Source organism: Podarcis muralis, chromosome 8 (genome assembly GCF_964188315.1).
Source record: "Podarcis muralis chromosome 8, rPodMur119.hap1.1, whole genome shotgun sequence".
Classification (NCBI taxonomy): Eukaryota; Metazoa; Chordata; class Lepidosauria; order Squamata; family Lacertidae; genus Podarcis; species Podarcis muralis.
In genome coordinates this window covers 37091996-37109834 of record NC_135662.1, presented here as the reverse complement: position 1 = coordinate 37109834, position 17839 = coordinate 37091996, and the positions used below count along the sequence as shown (strand labels likewise).

Sequence of the window (17839 nt, the reverse complement as noted above, 5' to 3'; positions counted from 1 at the left end):
TCGTCTTGCGAGGTACCACTGTAACAAAATTGTAAACTTGGCCTGGTAGTAAATTGAGATGCAGTATTGTAAGTATGAAATCAATTTTTTGTTTCATGTGTGAAAAAGAATTATCTAAAATGGCTATACTGTGGAGATGAACTGACATCAACAGTGGGCTGCTTCTAGAAATCCATGACCTTTTGAAATCAGCTGCTGTTATGAAAGTTCTTATTTGAATGATGCATAACACGCATGAAATTTGAGGAACTTTGCCGCTTGTCATGAGACTGCTTTATAGAACTTATGGGAAATTGCAGAACCTTAGTCACACTATTTTTCTAGTGAGTGAACTTGCCAAAGATAAATGCTGTTCAAAATATATTCATGTGATTCAAAGACCAATGTTGCTATAAGGTCCCCCCTTTCTTTATGTTCATGTACACCTTTATTATCTATAAAGCAAGTCCATCTCTACATGGGGCACATTCATCAGCTGAAGTGACAAACTGTGTGTATGAAAGAGCTGAGCCCCAGTTCGGCACTCCATTGGCAGCTAGACATTCACACAGGGCCAGCCCACCCATGAGACAAGCTGAGGTGACTGCCTCAGGCAGCAGTATCCCCAGGGGACAGCAGATCCTAATGTCAACATTCTTTCCTGCTTGTTCCTGATTCCTCGCCCCTTCTTCCCTGGTGGGGATGGAGCTGCAATTGTGCCAAAGTGTCTTGGGCCAGCCTTGCCTTAACACACATACACAAAGCGAGTCCCGTGCTTCGAGCTAGCTGACTTGTGCTGGGGGGGGGGGGTGCCCCACTGAGCCGAGCAGGCCTGATCAAACAAGCCTGCCTAAGACAACCACCAGCCCGTCCGCCCCCCTCCCGCCGCTGGTGGCGCATGCGCGCAGGACTCTCCGCCAGCTGGCTTGTGTTTCGCCCGACGCCGCCTCCTCTTCATAGAGGAAACGCCAGGACCCGAAGCAAGAGCCTCCGCCTCACAGCCAGCCTTGCGCTTAACGGTCCGGGAATCGAAGCCGTCGCCCTCGACTCGTTCGGTGAGCCTCTCATCTTTTAGGACGCCGTCGGGGGAGGACGCGGGAGAAGCGGGGCGGGCGGGCGGGCGAGAGGCCTGAAGCAGGCTGGGCCGGGCCCTCTGTTCTCCCTTGGCGGCTGGGCCGGGGGCGGCCCTGAGAGGCGCTGAGGGGGCAGCAGCGTCTCCCTCCCTCGGTAAAGCGGCGCGGGGGCTTCGGCCAGGCCCGTTTGAGACGGAAGCAGCCCCCTCCCCTCTGGCTCCGGCTGAGCGGGGCGGGTCATGGGGAGCGCTCTCTCCGTATGCTCAGAGGCGCGCCTCGGGTCAGAAAACGGGCTTCGGGAGGCGACGCCCCTGGTTTCTGCGCGGGTGTTTCGCGCCCCCCCCCCCACGTAACGGCGGGGGTGGCGGGGCGGGAAGCCTCGTCGGAAGCGAGCCCCTTTCCCCTGAGTCTCGCGAGGGCGAAGGGGGAGCAGCAGCTTGGCGGGGCTCCCGGGCTTTTGATCGGCGTTGCCGTGGGAGGGAAGGAGGGCGGGCGGCCCACGCGGACCTCCGTCTCCCTCGAGGGGCGGGGAACAAGGTTGAGATTGGAGGGGAGGAGTCGGGCCAATAAAGGGCAGGGGGTTTAGCGCGGGGGCGGGGAGGGTTGTCTTTTGGCTCAGAGAGCGAAGTTGAGGTCGGCGGAGGAAGCAAGACTCGGGTCCCTTCGGTTTCGTTACGTAGACTGTTTACTTTAAAGGTGGGAGAAGGAAGTATGTAGTCCTATTTCTGTGAGTGGCGCAGGGCTCTTTCCACTCATGTGATTTACATCCTCTGAAAGTCGGGATCTGTTTTGATATTCACAGCAAACCCTACAGGGATCCATCGAACCTTTATTTTGCGTTACAGTATTTAATACCTACCTTGTTCTTCATCTGCATGTGTGTACCCCACACAGATGTGACGACGACGACAACAAAACAAAGTCTTGAGACGTTTTGAGAACTTAACAGATTTATTGTGGCATAAGCTTTCATGAGCCACAGATATGTTGAATTTCGTGGATGTTGCATTCTAATGGGATGTACTGTAGTCCACAAAAGCTTAGGCCATAATACATTTGATTGCCACGAGACTCCTTGTTGGGTTTACTGCAGCAGGCCAACACAACTACCCCTCTGGAAAAATGAATGGGAATTGTTTTCTTTTTGAATTCTATCTAACACAGTCCTATATGTGAAAGTGTGTTTTCAGTTAGGCTAACTGTTTAGTATGAGTGTTCAGGATTGCAGCTTTAGAGGATCTGTGCTTTCTGTTCCAAATGTATACTTAGATGAAATACACAGTCTTTTTGAATGAAGTTGTACTTCATATTTTGGCAGACTTTTCTCCTGCCCATAACCCCACTTTTTCTCTCTCGATATAAATTGACACTTTGGCTGTATTTGTTCAGTCATTTTTTAAAATACGCAAAATCCAGCATCCTTCTCTCACAGCAGCCAACCAAATGCCTGTGGGAAACCTGCAAGCAGGACCCTGGGCACAAGAGCATTCTCCCATTCTGTAGCAACTGATATTCAGAAACATCACTGCCTCCGACTTTGGAGGCAGGGCATGGCTATCATGGCTAGTAGTCATTGGTAATCTTATTCTCCATGAATTTGTCCAGTCTTCTTTTAAAATCATCCAAGTTGATGGGCGTCACTGACTCTTGTGGGAGTGAGTTCCATAGTTTAACTGTGTTGCATGAAGAAGTACTTTATCTATGCCGAATATGCATGCACTCTTGTGATATGAGAGAAAGAGGAAACATTTTCTGCTTTCACTTTCTCCATACCATGTATAATTTTTTATAAGCATCTCCTTCATGTCATTTCTGCTCAACCTTTCTCTAAAAAGTCCCATATGCTGCAACCATTTATCATAGGGGAGTCACTCCACGCCTTGATCATTTTGGTTGCTCTTTTCTGAACCTTTTCCAATTCTACTGTTTTACTGATTAATTGATTGATTGAGGTTAGGCGGCCAGAACTGTCCACAGTATTCCAAATGTTGTCACACCATAGATTTGTATAATGGCACCATGATATTGGCAGTTTTAATTTCAGTTTCTTTCCTAATGATCCCTAGCATGGAATTTGCTTTTTTCATGGTCTCTGCGCATTGCGTTGCCATCTTCATCAGGCTATCTACTGTGACCTCAAGGTCTTGTTCCTAATCAGTCGCAAGTTCAGACCCCATGAGCATATATGTGAAATTTAAGGGGTTTTGCCCTGACACTTTACACTTGTTTACATTGAATTGAATTTGCTATTTTACTGCCCATTCATTCAGTTTGGAGAGATTCTCTTTTGAGATCTTCACAATGTCTTTTTCTTTTAACAACCCTGAACAATTCAGTGTTATCAGCAAACTTGGCCACTGTGTTGCTCACTCCTTACTCTAGATTGTTTATGAATAAGTTAAAAAGCATACGTCCCAATACTGACCCTTGAAGGACTCCCACTTTCTACACTTCTCCATTTGGAGAATTCTTCATTTATTCCTACTTTCTGGTCCCTGCTACTTAACCAATTATTGATCCACAAGATGACCTCTCCTTTTATTAAACAACTGTTAAGGTTACCCAGGAATATTTGGTGAGGTAACTTGTCAAAAGCTTTTTGAAAGTACAAGTACACAACATCAACCAGATCACCTCTATCTACATGCTTGTTGACACTCTCAAAGAATTGTTATATGTTAGATAGGACTCACCCTTGCAGAAGCTATGCTGGCTTTGTTTCAGGTTTGTTCTTCTGCATGCTTAGTGATTTTATCTTTAACAGTATTTTACACCAGTTTTGGGGGGGACAGACGTTAAGCTAACTAGCTTTTAATTTCTAGGATCCTCTCTCCCTGCCCAATCTGTTTTTTAAAAAAGTGTTACATTGACTACAGTCCTCGGGAATGGAGGCTCATCTGAGGAATAAATTGCATACATTTGTTAGAAGATCAGCAATTTCACAGTTGAATTATTTGAGAACTCTTGGTTGGATGCCATCCAGACCCAGCAATTTGTCACTTTTTATTGTGCCAGTAAGGGCGAGAACTTCATCTCTCGTCACCATTATCTGCCTCAGTTCCTCAGACTTGCCTTCAGTAAAAGTTAGTTCAGGCACTGGGACCTGTCTTGCATTGTGAAAACAGATGCAGAGAGTTCATTCAGCTTCTCTGCAATCTTACTATCCTTCTGTAGCACACCACCTCCCTAGACTCTCCTGCTACTAATATATTTTAAGAACCTTTTGTCTGCTTTCACTTTTTTGGTCAAAGTTTGTGTTCCTTTTTGTTCTCTTAATTTGGACGATACTTAAATTTTTGAAGGAAACCTTCTTGTCTCTAAGCATGCTGGCATCCTCTTGGTCCTTGTGGTACATTTCCAGATTTGCAGCTTCTAATATTGAGTTTCTAATATTGTGTTTTTAAACAACTTCCAAGGTCTCTTGCGGGGGCGGGCGGGGTGAGCGCGCACATAATCCAAGCATTTAGCTACTGGCTAATTATCTCCTAGGTTACATGCAAATCCTGAAATATTTTAGAAGCTTGGCTTTTAGTGTGAATTTTTTGTGTTTCTTTACAAACATAAGTTGTTAGTAAGGTTAATTGAACCAAGTAAACCAAGCCAATATTTGTCCATATCCTGGGGCATGTTGAGGGCAACTATCTTTTTGCTCCAACCTAATAGGGAAAGGGGAGGAATAATACTTCCTAATAAATGGTTGTAAAACTTATGTAGAAAAGAGTAGAAAAGTAGAAAGAGAGAATAATAGAATCATAGAATTGTAGAGTTGGATCAAAGGTTTTGGAATTATTAGTTCACATCTATTATAGTCATACCTTGGGTTGAACGTGCTTCGGATTGAGCGTGTTCGAGTTGTGACCGCGGCAACCCGGAAGTAATGGAGCACATTACTTCCTGGTTTCGCCGCATGTGCAGACGCTCAAAACGACGTCATGCGCGGAAGCGGCAAAACTCGAGCCACGCAGACGCGTCTTACGTTGCATTCAGGATGTGATTGGGACTCCGGAACAGATCCCGTTCGCATCCCGAAGCACCACTGTATACTGTCCCTTTGACTCCCAGTGCAGTCAGTTTGTATTGGATGAAAAGATGGAGAGGAGGGAATCTGTAAAATTAACCCAGTAAAAAGATGGATTCATTTGTAGCTCAAATTGACAACCTTCAGAAAGTGAGGATTCCAGTATGCAATCAAATATTCCCTTCTAGTGGGGTAGATGGGAAAAGATAACAACCTGAACTGTAAAATAGTGTTTTAAAACAAATTTCAGCCTCCCCAGTGCTCTTTCAGTACTCTTTCATCAATGACAACTGATAAGATTTCTGCAAGATACATTTGTGCCTACAAATGGTGACTAGCACTCAGAACATCTGATTTCTGTTGGACTGCTGAAGAGCTGCATATTTGCATTAGATATTGTAATGGAAAGTGCATGTTTCTAGTGTGATATTCATTCTAGGATAGGATAAACAACTATATATTAAAAAAACTGAGGCTCAATTTACTCAAGTGTAGGTGCAAAACATGCATGCGAAGGAATCCCAGTGGATACAATAGAGCCTTACTTTCTCCATACAGTCATACCTCATGTTACATTTGCTTCAGGTTGAGCGTTTTCAGGTTGTGTCCCGTGGCGACCTGGAAGTACCGGAAAGGGTTACTTCTGGTTTTCACCGCATGTGCAGATGCGCAAAATGACGTCACACATAGAAGCGGCGAATCGCGACATGCGCACGCACAGACGCGGGTGGCGTTCCTTTCAGGTTTTGAACTGGCCTCCGAAATGGATCTGTTCGCAACCAGAAGTACCACTGTACTTCTGTCAGTGTGAAAGCATATTGGTATGCATAGAGACAGCATAAGAGGGTATTGCAAGGAATGGAAAGGCTATTCTTTCCCCTGTGTCTGTCAAGAGTCTGTCAAGACTGTCTTGTGTGCCATGCAAGTTCCTTGTGCTGTAAAGCATAGGTAACAGTGCAGTCATATTGATGTTTACCTGGTAGTAAGACCTGTTGTATATTGCTGAACTTGTTTTGAGTAAGTTTGCATGGAATTGTGCTGTAATTTGCATGGTGCACAGATATGACTTGAAAAAAGTTAGTTTTTTCAGCATCAAGTAAAAATTTCTGAAGGATTAAAAACATAAAGCTATGCTAGGCAATTCTCTACCCAACTTGCATATAAGTGCTACTTCCTCGTTCATTTTAAGACTTTTTGTTTTATTTCTTTCAGGCTAATTCTGTGAAAATGTCGCTGTATCCTTCCCTGGAGGATCTGAAGGTGGACAAAGTAATTCAGGTATGTCAAAGTATATTTTATGGGGGAAACCAATGTTTGCTGAAGGTCAAAACAGTAACCATTTGAAAATTCTATTTCTGAAAAACATCTTTCTGTATATTCTAGACCAGCACATAAAAATATATTCTTGTATAAAGATTATCTTTTAATTACAGTGGTGCCTCGCAAGACGAAATTAATTCGTTCCGCAAGTTTTTTCTTCTTGCGAGTTTTTCGTCTTGCGAAGCACGGTTTCCCATAGGAATGCATTGAAAATCAATTAATGCGTTCCTATGGAAACCGCCTTCAGACCAGGTCCGGGGACAGTCTGTCCCCCGACCTCTTCTGAAGGCTGGGGGGGGGGGCAAGGGCTTTTCTTCCCACCCCCAGCATTTTAAAAAACCCTGGGACAGCGGAGGACTTCTCCGCTGTCTGGGGCGATCTTAAAATGCTGGCGGGTGGCATTTTAAAATCGCCCGGGACAGCGGAGGACTTCTCCGCTGTCCGGGGCGATTTAAAAGCCCCTGGAAAGGCAGGCAGGGGGGACAAAGACTTTTGCGAAAGTCTTTGCTCCCCCCCGCCTGCCTTCAAAAGCCGTCCGGGACAGCGGAGAAACGCGCTGCCTTTCTCCGCTTTCCCGGGAAGGCAGGCAGGGGGGAGCAAAGACTTTTGCCCCCCGCCGGCCTTCAGAAGAGGCCCAGGACCTCTTCTGAAGGCGGGGGGGGGGGGGCAAAAGTCTTTGCTCCCCCCCGCCTGCCTTCAAAAGCGGGAAGCGCTTCCCTGCTATCCCGGACTGCTTTTAAAATGCTGGCGGTGGGGAGCAAAGCCTTTCGGCCCCCGCCGGCCTTCCTGGACCTCTTCTGAAGGCCGGAGGGGGGGAAAGGCTTTGCTCCCCACCGCCAGTATTTAAAAGAGGTCCCCGGAGATTTCCCTATGGGCTTTCTTCTTGCGAAGCAAGCCCATAGGTAAATTCGTCTTGCGAAGCAACTCGCAAACGGAAAACCCTTTCGTCTTGCGGGTTTTCCGTCTTGCGAGGCATTCGTCTTGCGGGGCACCACTGTATGTGCATAGTTTCTGCTGTTATAATAATTATACTAAGTGTGAGCTCTGACAGTTTAGGCCTCTCCAAGTATGTGTGTGTAGATGGATGGATGGATGGATGGATATGCAGGCACCCTGTGAACCTTTCCGATGTAATACATGAATTATTTTTGCTGCTGTTTGAAACACACTCACAAATTGCCTTGAAATTCACTCTGTTTGAAAAGTAACTTTACCATGCACTATTTGAATGGGTCACAAATACAAAGCTTCTTAGGTGTATGGAACTAATTCTTTAGTATAGTTCTTTAGAGCCTGATCTGTTTTTATTTATCAGATAAATTTCCAAATTTGTATTAAGGAAACTCAGAAGTAAAGCAAAGGATAAAGAATAAAAGTATTTGTAGTACACATTCAATATGTGTTTTGATAAAAGTAGCTATTATAGAATAAGGCGTGTGTTTCCTCAGCATTATGAAGTCCCACTCCTCAAACAAAGTTACTCCTAAACAGGTTAAAAAATTGTTTTGAAAATAATTTCCCCATTTTGAAATTCACATACTTTTGTGAGCAAGCAAACGTTGTAATGTAACTTGTTACTCTTAACAACTGGAACATATTGTTTTGTAACTAAATATATATTTATGTAACCTAAAGGCATAATTAAAAGTTTTTGGCTATGCAACCCACATGCCTCTTGTATTATAGAACTATGTCTGTTTATAAACTTTAAAATGTTTTTTTTGTTTCACTTTATCTTCCTGTGCAGGCACAGACATCTTTTGCTTCAAACCCAGCCAATCCAGCAATTTTATCTGAAGCCTCAGCACCCACCCTTCAACATGGAAGTAAGTTACTTTAGTTCTAAGAAAATATGAGGTAGCAGAAGCTAAATATGTATTGCACCAAAAAAATACAACCTTAACATGTCAATAGACATAACACAAGTTCTAGCTAAACTATTTATTTCACTGGTGAGAGGTTTTTATTGATCTCTGGAAATGATAAGGATAGGCTGTATAAAGATAATTGCTTTAAAGAGAATTAAATGGAGTTGGGTGCTTGTAGGGTGCTTGTCAGTCTAAATCTGTTTGAATTACTTTTGCACGTGTTCATAAGGATTTCTGTTCCATCCTCCTCCTGCATTAAATGTGTGATTTTTTTTTGTTGAGGGGGGGGGAACCCTGTACAATATTGTTTAAAAGTACTTATGGAGCAGCCTGAGGACTGCCTTTTAATGAATGTTGTCTTCTTCTTACCTATAATACCCTTTCCAAGTGCCTAGAAAGTCTAGCTGCTGCTGCACATATTCACAATGGGAGCCTCAATTGCCCCCAGGAGCATTGGGATGTGATGACAGGGCAGGGGTGGTTTTTTTGCATATGTTGTTCCTGGGAGGGAAGGTATGTCACTGCTCCCAGTGGCATATGAAACCCTATTTTCAACACACCTGGCATCAGCTGTGCTTTGTGGCCGCTTGAAGCAGCTATTAACTTTTTTGAAAAAGTTTTTTTTCCCCTTTAAAGGCAGTCCTTGGGCTACCTTGTAAAATCCTTATGTGGATTTTCTAATCTGAGAGTTGCTGGTCAGTGATCCTAATAAGCTTTCAATATGTAAATCCAGTAGCTCCAAGTGCAGTGGTAACTGTCAGCATGTTCTAAGGGAGGATAGGATTGCTCCAGTCTGATACTTGACTTCTCACCTGTGAAATTAAGAATCATCTCAACAGGTTCTAAATAATAGTAATAGTTTAACATTATTTCTGTTTACTTTCTATAGACTTGTATCCCAAACTGTATCCTGAACTTGCCCAGTATATGGGTCTAAGCCTAAATGAAGAAGAGATACAAAGAAACATGGCAATGGTGCCTGCTGTAAATTCTCAGGGGGTAAGTATCAACCATATAAGTAGGACTAATTTAGGTTTCCTTGTGTTTTGTGTTTTGCTTAAGAAAAGAAAAGAAAAGAAAAGATAAGAAAAGATGCATGCTGCTTCTTTGGGGTTCTTTAAAATTTCAATCTTCTCCATATTGGAACATTATAAAAGCAAGAGCTGAAATATTAGGGGTGTGCATCCTCTCTGTACCCCAAATGATGATACAAATTGGGGTGATTCAAGTCCTGAGTCAAATTGTGGCCTTAATATAAGTCATAGCAGGGGGCTTCAAACCTTCCAAGAAGCACTGTTGCAACATTTTTTTTTAAAAAAAAACCACACACACCAGATTTACCAAGCTTTTCTGAGAAACTAAACCAAACTGACTGAGTAATCACCCAGAGCTTTGAGGAAAGTGGAGAGATGGGAGATACGTTGTTTGCTTTTAGTTGCAATGAATTATTTCCCAGTTTGCTTCAGGGCTGAAGGAATCCAACAACTTGGAAATAAACCCCCAATCTACAGATTGGTGTGCATCAAATGAGTCTGCCTTGGAAACCCAGTTTGTTGGATTCTGCTCCCATCAAGACCTGTGATCCTAAGGATTCTAAAATAATATAACTTTTATAAAGCACAAAATTGTTGTCCTGAAGTCAGTCATGGGTTTGTCCCATTTAAAAAAAGGCCTATACAGTGGTACCTCTGGATGCGAACGGGATCTGTTCTGGAGCCCCGTTCGCATCCTGAAGCAAACGCAACCCACGGCTGCGCGGGTCGCGATTCGCCACTTCCGCACATGCGCTTGACGTCATTTTGAGTATCTGCGCAAGCGCGAGCTGCAAAACCCAGAAGTAACGCGCTCCGTTACTTCTGGGTCGCCGCGGAGCGTAACCTGAAAACGCTCAACCTGAAGCACATTTATCCCGAGGTATGACTGTAAATGAGACTTGATTCTGCCAGTTTGTAAGGTCTACTTATTTTAAGGTCTTCTAATTCTCAGCTTGTTGCAAGCCCTTCTGCAGTGAATTACATGGTGGCTCCAGTAACTGGAAATGATGTTGGAGTTCGCAGAGCGGAAATTAAGCAAGGAATCCGTGAAGTAATACTGTGTAAAGATCAGGATGGAAAAATTGGACTTCGTCTTAAATCAGTGGACAATGTATGTATGATAAATCTGATTTTTAAATTATTATTTTTTTTAAAGTGACCCATTAATTTCAGCTATCTAGAGCTGAACACAGTCAAGTTGCTATATAATTGCTAATCCAGGTGTTAATTTTATGGCTGAATCTGCATGTTTCACTAAATGTTCTGTTTATTTTTATTTCTTTATTTGGTCATGTTAAAACTGTTAATCATATAAAATATTGTAAGATGTGCAAATAAAAATATAATAAAAAACTTTTCATTTAAAAACATCAAATTATTTAAAATAATCAAAATACAGTGTGGATATTTATCAATTTGGATCATTTCTCAACATGAGCATGTAGGAAAACAGATTTTAAGCAAAACATACAGGGTAAGATTCACCTAATGAGCCCCATCGACTGAAGCCATGCGCAAATACCATCTACATAAGATTTTAGCTTGCCAGATGAATGATTCCTAATCTAATACATACTCATAATGCTGTGCTGAAAGTATATGGCAGGTGTGGAAAGCTGCCTGCATGTGGCTGTCAACATGTTGCTGAACTTCAACTCCCATCAGCCTCAGGAAGCATGCCAAAAATCATTGGTATTCTTAAACGGAGCCCTTCCACAGACAATCAACTTTGCAGTTTACTCAACTTTCTTAAGAGAGTCTAATATTGGCTGGATATCTTGTTTATTAATTAATAATTATATTTCTAGAATAAAATGAATGTATGTGCATGTTAATTTAAACCACAACTGCCCCCCCCCCTTTTTAATGGTAGCTGTTGCCAAATGTGTATGTGATGCATGTGTTCCGTTTTTCACTGTGCTGCTCTTGCATGTTTTCTCTAAATGCATTGGAAAGATACTGGATGTTAATTTACTTTCATATGTGGACATATATTTGTGTTTAGGGTATTTTTGTCCAGTTGGTTCAGGCCAACTCTCCATCATCACTAGTTGGCCTGCGGTTTGGGGACCAGGTTCTGCAAATTAACAGCGAAAACTGCGCAGGTTGGAGCTCTGATAAAGCCCACAAAATTCTGAAGCAGGCACCTGGAGAGAGAATTTCAATGATCATCCGTGACAGGTAAACCCTCCAGAAATGTTACACACCTTCTTAGACATCTTTGGAGTTTCATACTTGTTATGGAGTGCCTAGAAGTTGAATGTGTTGGGTCCCCCCCCCCAAACCTCAGTTTCCTAGTGTGACTAGCTTAAGGTCAGGGCCTAAGGTTGTGCACACAAAGGTGTGTTAATATGCCCCATAGGTCACACATATCTGATTTTTCCATGTACACATTCATCTGCCCAAGTGCTTTCCAGTCCACACAAGTGACTGGTGCTTGATGGGATTTGCACTATGTGTTGTCTCCTCCCCGAAATTAATATTTACCCTCCCTCCCTGAGTTCCAGAAAGCTCAGGTCCATTGTGGGCATGTGTTCAGATATTTGGTTTCCTGTGCATTTGACCAATTTTATTTCCAAAATACCAGACATGCACAAAACACCTGATAAAACTATTGTTTTTTTTAAAAGTCATGGGTCATACCTGGCTCTGCCAGCAGCCTACCAAGTAGTGCCTTGCTAACAGAAGTAGGACGTGTGGCGATAGATAGCACCCAGCAGAACAGCACACACACACACACCACACACAAAAAAGCCCAACTGCCCAATGTGCTTCAGTATGTCTGGATTATACATTGGATTACAGTGGTACCCTGGTTCTCGAACTTAATCCGTTCCAGGAGTCCATTCAACTCCTGAAACCGTTCGCAAACCAAGGTGCGACTTCCGATTCCTGCGTTCAAGTGGAAGCCGCGTCGGATGTTCAGCTTCTGAAAAATGTTCGCAAACCGGAACACTTACTTCCCTGTTTGCGGCGTTTGGGAACCGATTTGTCCGAGAACTAAGCCATTCGAGAACCAAGTTGTTGTTGTTTAGTAGTTTAGTCGTGTCCGACTGTTCGTGACCCCATGGACCAGAGCACGCCAGGCACTCCTGTCTTCAGAGAGCCAAGTTACCACTGTGTATATTAACTACAGATAGGGAGAATCCAGATTGGATTGTTGCTTGGATGATGACAGTATCACATGGATGACACAAAAGGCATGTACACATGGGATGTATTGAATCTACTTTAAACTGCCGTGTCATAGAATCATAAAGGTAAAGGTAAAGGTACCCCTGCCCATACGGGCCAGTCTTGACAGACTCTAGGGTTGTGCGCCCATCTCACTCTATAGGCCGGGGGCCAGCGCTGTCCGCAGACACTTCCGGGTCACGTGGCCAGCGTGACAAGCTGCATCTGGCAAGCCAGCGCAGCACACGGAACGCCGTTTACCTTCCTGCTAGTAAGCGGTCCCTATTTATCTACTTGCACTTAAGGATGCTTTCGAACTGCTAGGTTGGCAGGCGCTGGGACCGAACAACGGGAGCGCACCCCGCCACGGGGATTCGAACCGCCGACCTTTCGATCGGCAAGTCCTAGGCGCTGAGACTTTAACCCACAGCGCCACCCGCGTCCCTAATCATAAAGGTAAAGGTAAAGGTACCCCTGCCCATACGGGCCAGTCTTGACAGACTCTAGGGTTGTCATAGAATCATAGAATTGTAAAATTGGGAAGTGTACACAGCCTAATACCTTTGGATACAGGTTAGTGATGTAGGACATTAAGTAAATACTCCAAACAATAAACTGTGAACATTTTTCTTACAGGCCTTTTGAGCGAACTATTACCATGCACAAGGATAGTACTGGGCATGTTGGCTTTATATTCAAAAATGGAAAGATAACTTCAATAGCAAAGGACAGTTCTGCTGCTAGAAATGGACTTCTGACAGAACACAACATCTGTGAAATAAATGGTCAGAATGTAATTGGCCTGAAGGTGAGTAACATGCAAGATAACACACACTCAGCAAGTAACGCATTTTGAAAAGTGGAAGTGATATTGTTCTAAATGGGCAGAAGACACATGCAAAAGCTTATCCATATAAATTTATTTGATTGATAGAAAACAGGACCTGCAATCCTGTGGTTCCTGGGAGTGTGTGTCAGGGGTCATTGCACCTTCAACCACCTTCCATGGTTCTCTGGGGAAGAGAGATTCAACAGCAGCTAAAGCATCCTGATCCTTTTGCCCTACAAAGTATTCTTGCTGCTAGACCTGCATAGATCAGGCTCTCTTCTTTCAAAAAGGTTGCTGGTTCCTCAGGCTAGTGAAAGGAAATTAAACAGAATTATACATTCACTTCCCTGTTAATGACATTAACACATAATTTTTGTCTTACTAGTTGTTCTGCTGCTTGGAAGAACCAGTAGTATGAAGGCAATGACGGCAGCAGTGGGATAAGCTGTGGGTCTGCTATAGGTGATTAAGTGAGAGCTTAGACTTTTAATTTAGCAAACTACATTTCAGAATATAGTCCATCTTTTTATGAAAGGGGTTGTTTTACACTATCTACTACCTCAGGGCATGGGGAACCTATGGCGCTTCAGATGATGTAGGACTCCTATCAGCCCCAGATGGTATAGCTAGTGGTCAGGGGTATTGGGAGTTGTAGTTTAGCAACATCAAGAGAGTCACACATTCCCCAGACCAGCTCTACCTGTATATGTGTATAGAATTTATCACCTCAATAGTGCTTAAGACAGCTAATAACAAAACTATTGTGGAAGCTACATCCACAATAACATTCGTAAGTGCCAAGTTTCAAGTCAGAATTCATGACTTTCTATCTTGCTTCATAGGATGCCCAAATTGCAGACGTACTAATATCAGCTGGAAACGTCGTGACCATCACTATCATGCCTTCTCAAATTTTTGAACACATAATCAAGAGGTACGTGTAAAATACTTCTCCATTTAAATAGACTAACAATCTCTTAAAAGAATAGGCATGCTTTGATTGTAGGATCTTCAGAATAAATAACAAATGTAATATGCATGTGGTGTTAAACTCTTATACAAATGTGGCTAACAATGGCAGAGAGTCTGAAAATCTTTTAACTATACTTGTCAAGCTGCTTCCTGAAATTTCAAAACGAAAAGGCAAATTTCAGCTTAGAATGAAGCTTATAAATGCTTCATACCATTATTGATTTTAAAGTGTCATTGGCACTAAAAGTAATTGTAGGAGTGAAGGAATGTAGAACTTAATTTTTTCTTTTGCTGCCCAGAAATGGGTTGAGAAGCTGCTGCAGTAAGCTTGCCCTCAGCTTTTGAGTTTACAGCATATGGTCTTGTGCCTTGTAACAAATGACTCAAATGTTGCACTCCTTGCTGTGATAGTTTTGCAGCTTTGGAATTAATCTGCTTTTTACACATTGTTAAAGATTCATTATTATTTTCAGGATGGCTTCAAGCATTATGAAAAACCTGATGGATCACACCATCCCTGAAGTCTAGAAATCTGTTTTTGGGTGCATCTGTAATGAGAACTACGCTAAACATGGGCTACTTAGTCTGCAACTTTTATGTTCTGCACATGAGCCTTTCTTTAAGCCCAAAGCAGATATACTGCCTTGAGTATTTACATTATTATGGCTGGGAATGTCACAATCCAACATATTACCTTGCTCAAACTATGAATTTTGTAGCCTTATACTTGTCTCACAAAAATCAGTATAACTCTTTTTCATAGAGTTATACTGTTTAATTCAACACTTTATATAAGCCATTGGAATGAAAACTAATGTATCTTGTGTCTTTTGCTATCTGTGATCCAAGCACATTGCTGCCCTTTGTACTTTTCCAGACGAATTAGTTTTTCTACTACCTTCTTCTAGGAAGGATATTTACATTTATGACTTGTAGTGCTTGTTAACTGCTGATTTTAGTGTTTACAAAGCATGCCAGTTAAACTGAGCATAACGTATCATTCCATAGACATTTTAAATAGCACAGGTGAGCATTTAGGTTTTGTCTTACTGCTGCTCTTTTACAAGTTGTTCTAATGTGCTTAAATTATGTTGCCTTAACCATGTTAAACAGAAATAAAGTCTGAAAAACAAGGTTTTCCTTTTCTAACTATACTGATGAAGGTCCCTAAATTTCTTTCCCCCTCCCCCTTCAAAAGCCAATAACTTAATTAGTAGCGGAAAGGGGGGTGAGCTGTCTTGAGGTGTGGATCCTAGCTTGGAACAGTATGTACAGTAACATAATTCATTTTACTTTTGAGAGAGTGTTACCTTAATTTCTTGCCTTTCTGAATTTTATTAGTTTGTGTACAGCTATTTGGCAACTGACATTTTCTTTGAAAGCTGCTGCTTAGGACTTTAAAGCTTTCTACAGTGGTTGAAGTTGTTTACATTGCTGGTCCCTATTACACAGCCATTTCAGTCTGCTGGTGAGGAGTTTTAGAAGGTGGGATTCTATTAACACAAAGGCCTTAACCCCCATTTTTACAGGTAAGAATGCTGCTATGTTCCTATTAAAAAGTACTTCTCTACATAACTGAATCCCGATGCTTTAAAAGGAGCATTAGAGCAGGGCTTGCAGATGCCGTTGGACCAGCCAGCAGTCCACATCTACATGGTCAGAGGCCAGGAATGATAGTTGTAGTCCAGCATCTGAAATGGCAGTGGTTCATGCTGTATGTAGCAGCAAGGATACTAGTAAAGAGATGTTTGTAATGATCAGGAATAAATTCAGAGATAGGATACACTTGTATTTTGGCTAAGGCCTGAGGTTTATCTCCATTTTGTGGAAAAATATAGACAAATAATGTTAAGTTGATTACTGTGGTTGCAAGTTAGAACCGCTTTGGTTACTGAAAAATAAGTCTTTATTTGACAAGCATTACAGGCAATAATAACATTCATAAGGAAATACAAGTGCATACTGTAGTTCAGCATTGTAATATTTGCAGTTTTCAACTAGACAGTGGAGCTAGACCCAATCTCAGCTCTTTGAACTTCAGCAGGCATTGCTACTTGCGAAGAAAGTCCTTTAAAAAGTTCACTTTAAAATATCCATATGTGTTTGAGTGAGAAGGCACTTCTTAGTATTGCTGTTTCCAGAACATGATTTGTCTGTCTTCCCCTCCTGTGATTATGCTGCTGCATCGTTCATTCATCCACATACATGTTACAGCACCTAGGAAAGAGACAGGTGTACATCAGATACTTGTTTCACTTACCATTTATTCTCATCTTTAAATCTTGGTCTTATTTGGTCAATGCATTGCTAGATTTGCCCATAATCATCTAGAACTGCACTCCACACTATTGCAGCTATGCACATATATTATACTCATAGGCCGTGATCCAGAGAGCATCAAGTCGCACATCACTGCAACCAACTTTCAGGTGCCATTTCAGATTCTAGGGCCACAGCTATACATCCATATTCTGATGAATTCTGGCCCTTTGTTTCTCAAGCTGTTGCAATGGAAAATATGAGCCAGCTCAGTTCTTTAATACTTCACATTAAGTTCTAAGGTATAAAACAGAGCCCCAGGGTATGATACATTCAAACACATCCTAACCAGGATCAACATATTAACCCACTACTTAAAAGATTTCAAAGTATGCTTGCAGATTTTTAAAAGTTGAGAATTTCACACATACCAGTATGTCCTGCAATTCTTTCTATTATCTTCCCTCCAACAATATCCCAAACCAACAATTCTCCTGATTGACTTCCTGATAAGACGGTGTTGCCATCCCATTTGAAACATCTGCAAAAAGCAAGTTGTTAGATCACAAGTGAGTCAGACAATGCTACTTAACACCAACCCTCACCCTCGTTTTTAGCCAAGCAGCTGCTGTGTGCCCAAGTTCAGGAAGACATTTTTATAAAGACACTGATAAAATTCTGTATCTCATAACCAAAAGAATCAGTTTTCAAATTACATTTTTGTAATCCACCCTGTGCCCGTTAGATGAGGGGTAAACTATTACTATTTGTACATAATTTGCTTTAGGTACCCATGTATAAGAAGGTTAAACCCATTATAAATACACTTGGTTACTCAAGAATGCAAGTCAAATTTTGAGTACTTGAAAGATTCCAAATGAGAATACTTTAGCCTATCCCTTTGAGATGAATAGACTACTTAATTTTGAGTTCCTTGATTGGTCTTTAAGAAAATACTTTTTGCCCGTTCTGCAGTTTGCTGTGAGCACCACTGTCAGAATCAGAATTGTAGAGGTGGAAGTAACCTCAGGGGTCATCTAGTTAACCCCCTGCAATTTAGGAATCTCAACACATGGTTTCCCATCCAATCGGAAACCATACTGGACATATACATTAAACCCTTTGAGCATATGCTACACACAAAATTCATTCTTATGTAAGCATCCATGCATGCATGTGCGCACACACCATCGCATAAAGTGATGGAGCTCTTTGGAGTAACTTGATCTAACACAGGAGCAGCCAACTTAATGCCTGCTAGATGTGCTGGATTACAACTCCTACCATCCTTGTCTATTGGCCATGCTGCCCAA

At 42.2% G+C, this 17839-nt stretch overlaps 2 protein-coding genes across 4 annotated transcripts in view; one reads left to right on the top strand and one right to left on the bottom strand.

Annotated features, from left to right (window-relative positions):
• The first annotated feature begins 878 nt into the window (after positions 1-878).
• Positions 879-15400, top strand: SDCBP (syndecan binding protein). 2 transcript variants are annotated; one of them, XM_028736888.2, is made up of 9 exons: positions 879-1034; positions 6283-6348; positions 8138-8216; positions 9148-9257; positions 10245-10403; positions 11298-11473; positions 13103-13274; positions 14138-14229; positions 14741-15400. In XM_028736888.2, the coding sequence occupies exons 2-9, from the start codon at positions 6298-6300 to the stop codon at positions 14793-14795; spliced, it is 894 nt and encodes a 297-aa protein (XP_028592721.1). In that variant the 5' UTR covers positions 879-1034; positions 6283-6297; the 3' UTR covers positions 14796-15400. The 2 variants fall into 2 exon arrangements, with proteins under 2 accessions (XP_028592721.1, XP_028592722.1); XM_028736889.2 differs by lacking the exon at positions 879-1034 and adding an exon at positions 1726-1748.
• Positions 15401-16133: 733 nt separating this feature from the next.
• Positions 16134-17839, bottom strand: part of NSMAF (neutral sphingomyelinase activation associated factor) — a 34905-nt gene continuing 33199 nt past the window's right edge. For both annotated transcript variants that reach the window (XM_028736887.2, XM_028736886.2), the window contains exons 30-31: positions 16958-17067; positions 16134-16484 (exon numbers count right to left, since the gene is read on the bottom strand). In XM_028736887.2, the coding sequence (XP_028592720.1) occupies positions 16390-16484; positions 16958-17067 (205 nt within the window). In that variant the 3' untranslated portion in view covers positions 16134-16389. The remainder of the gene's footprint in view (positions 16485-16957; positions 17068-17839) is intronic.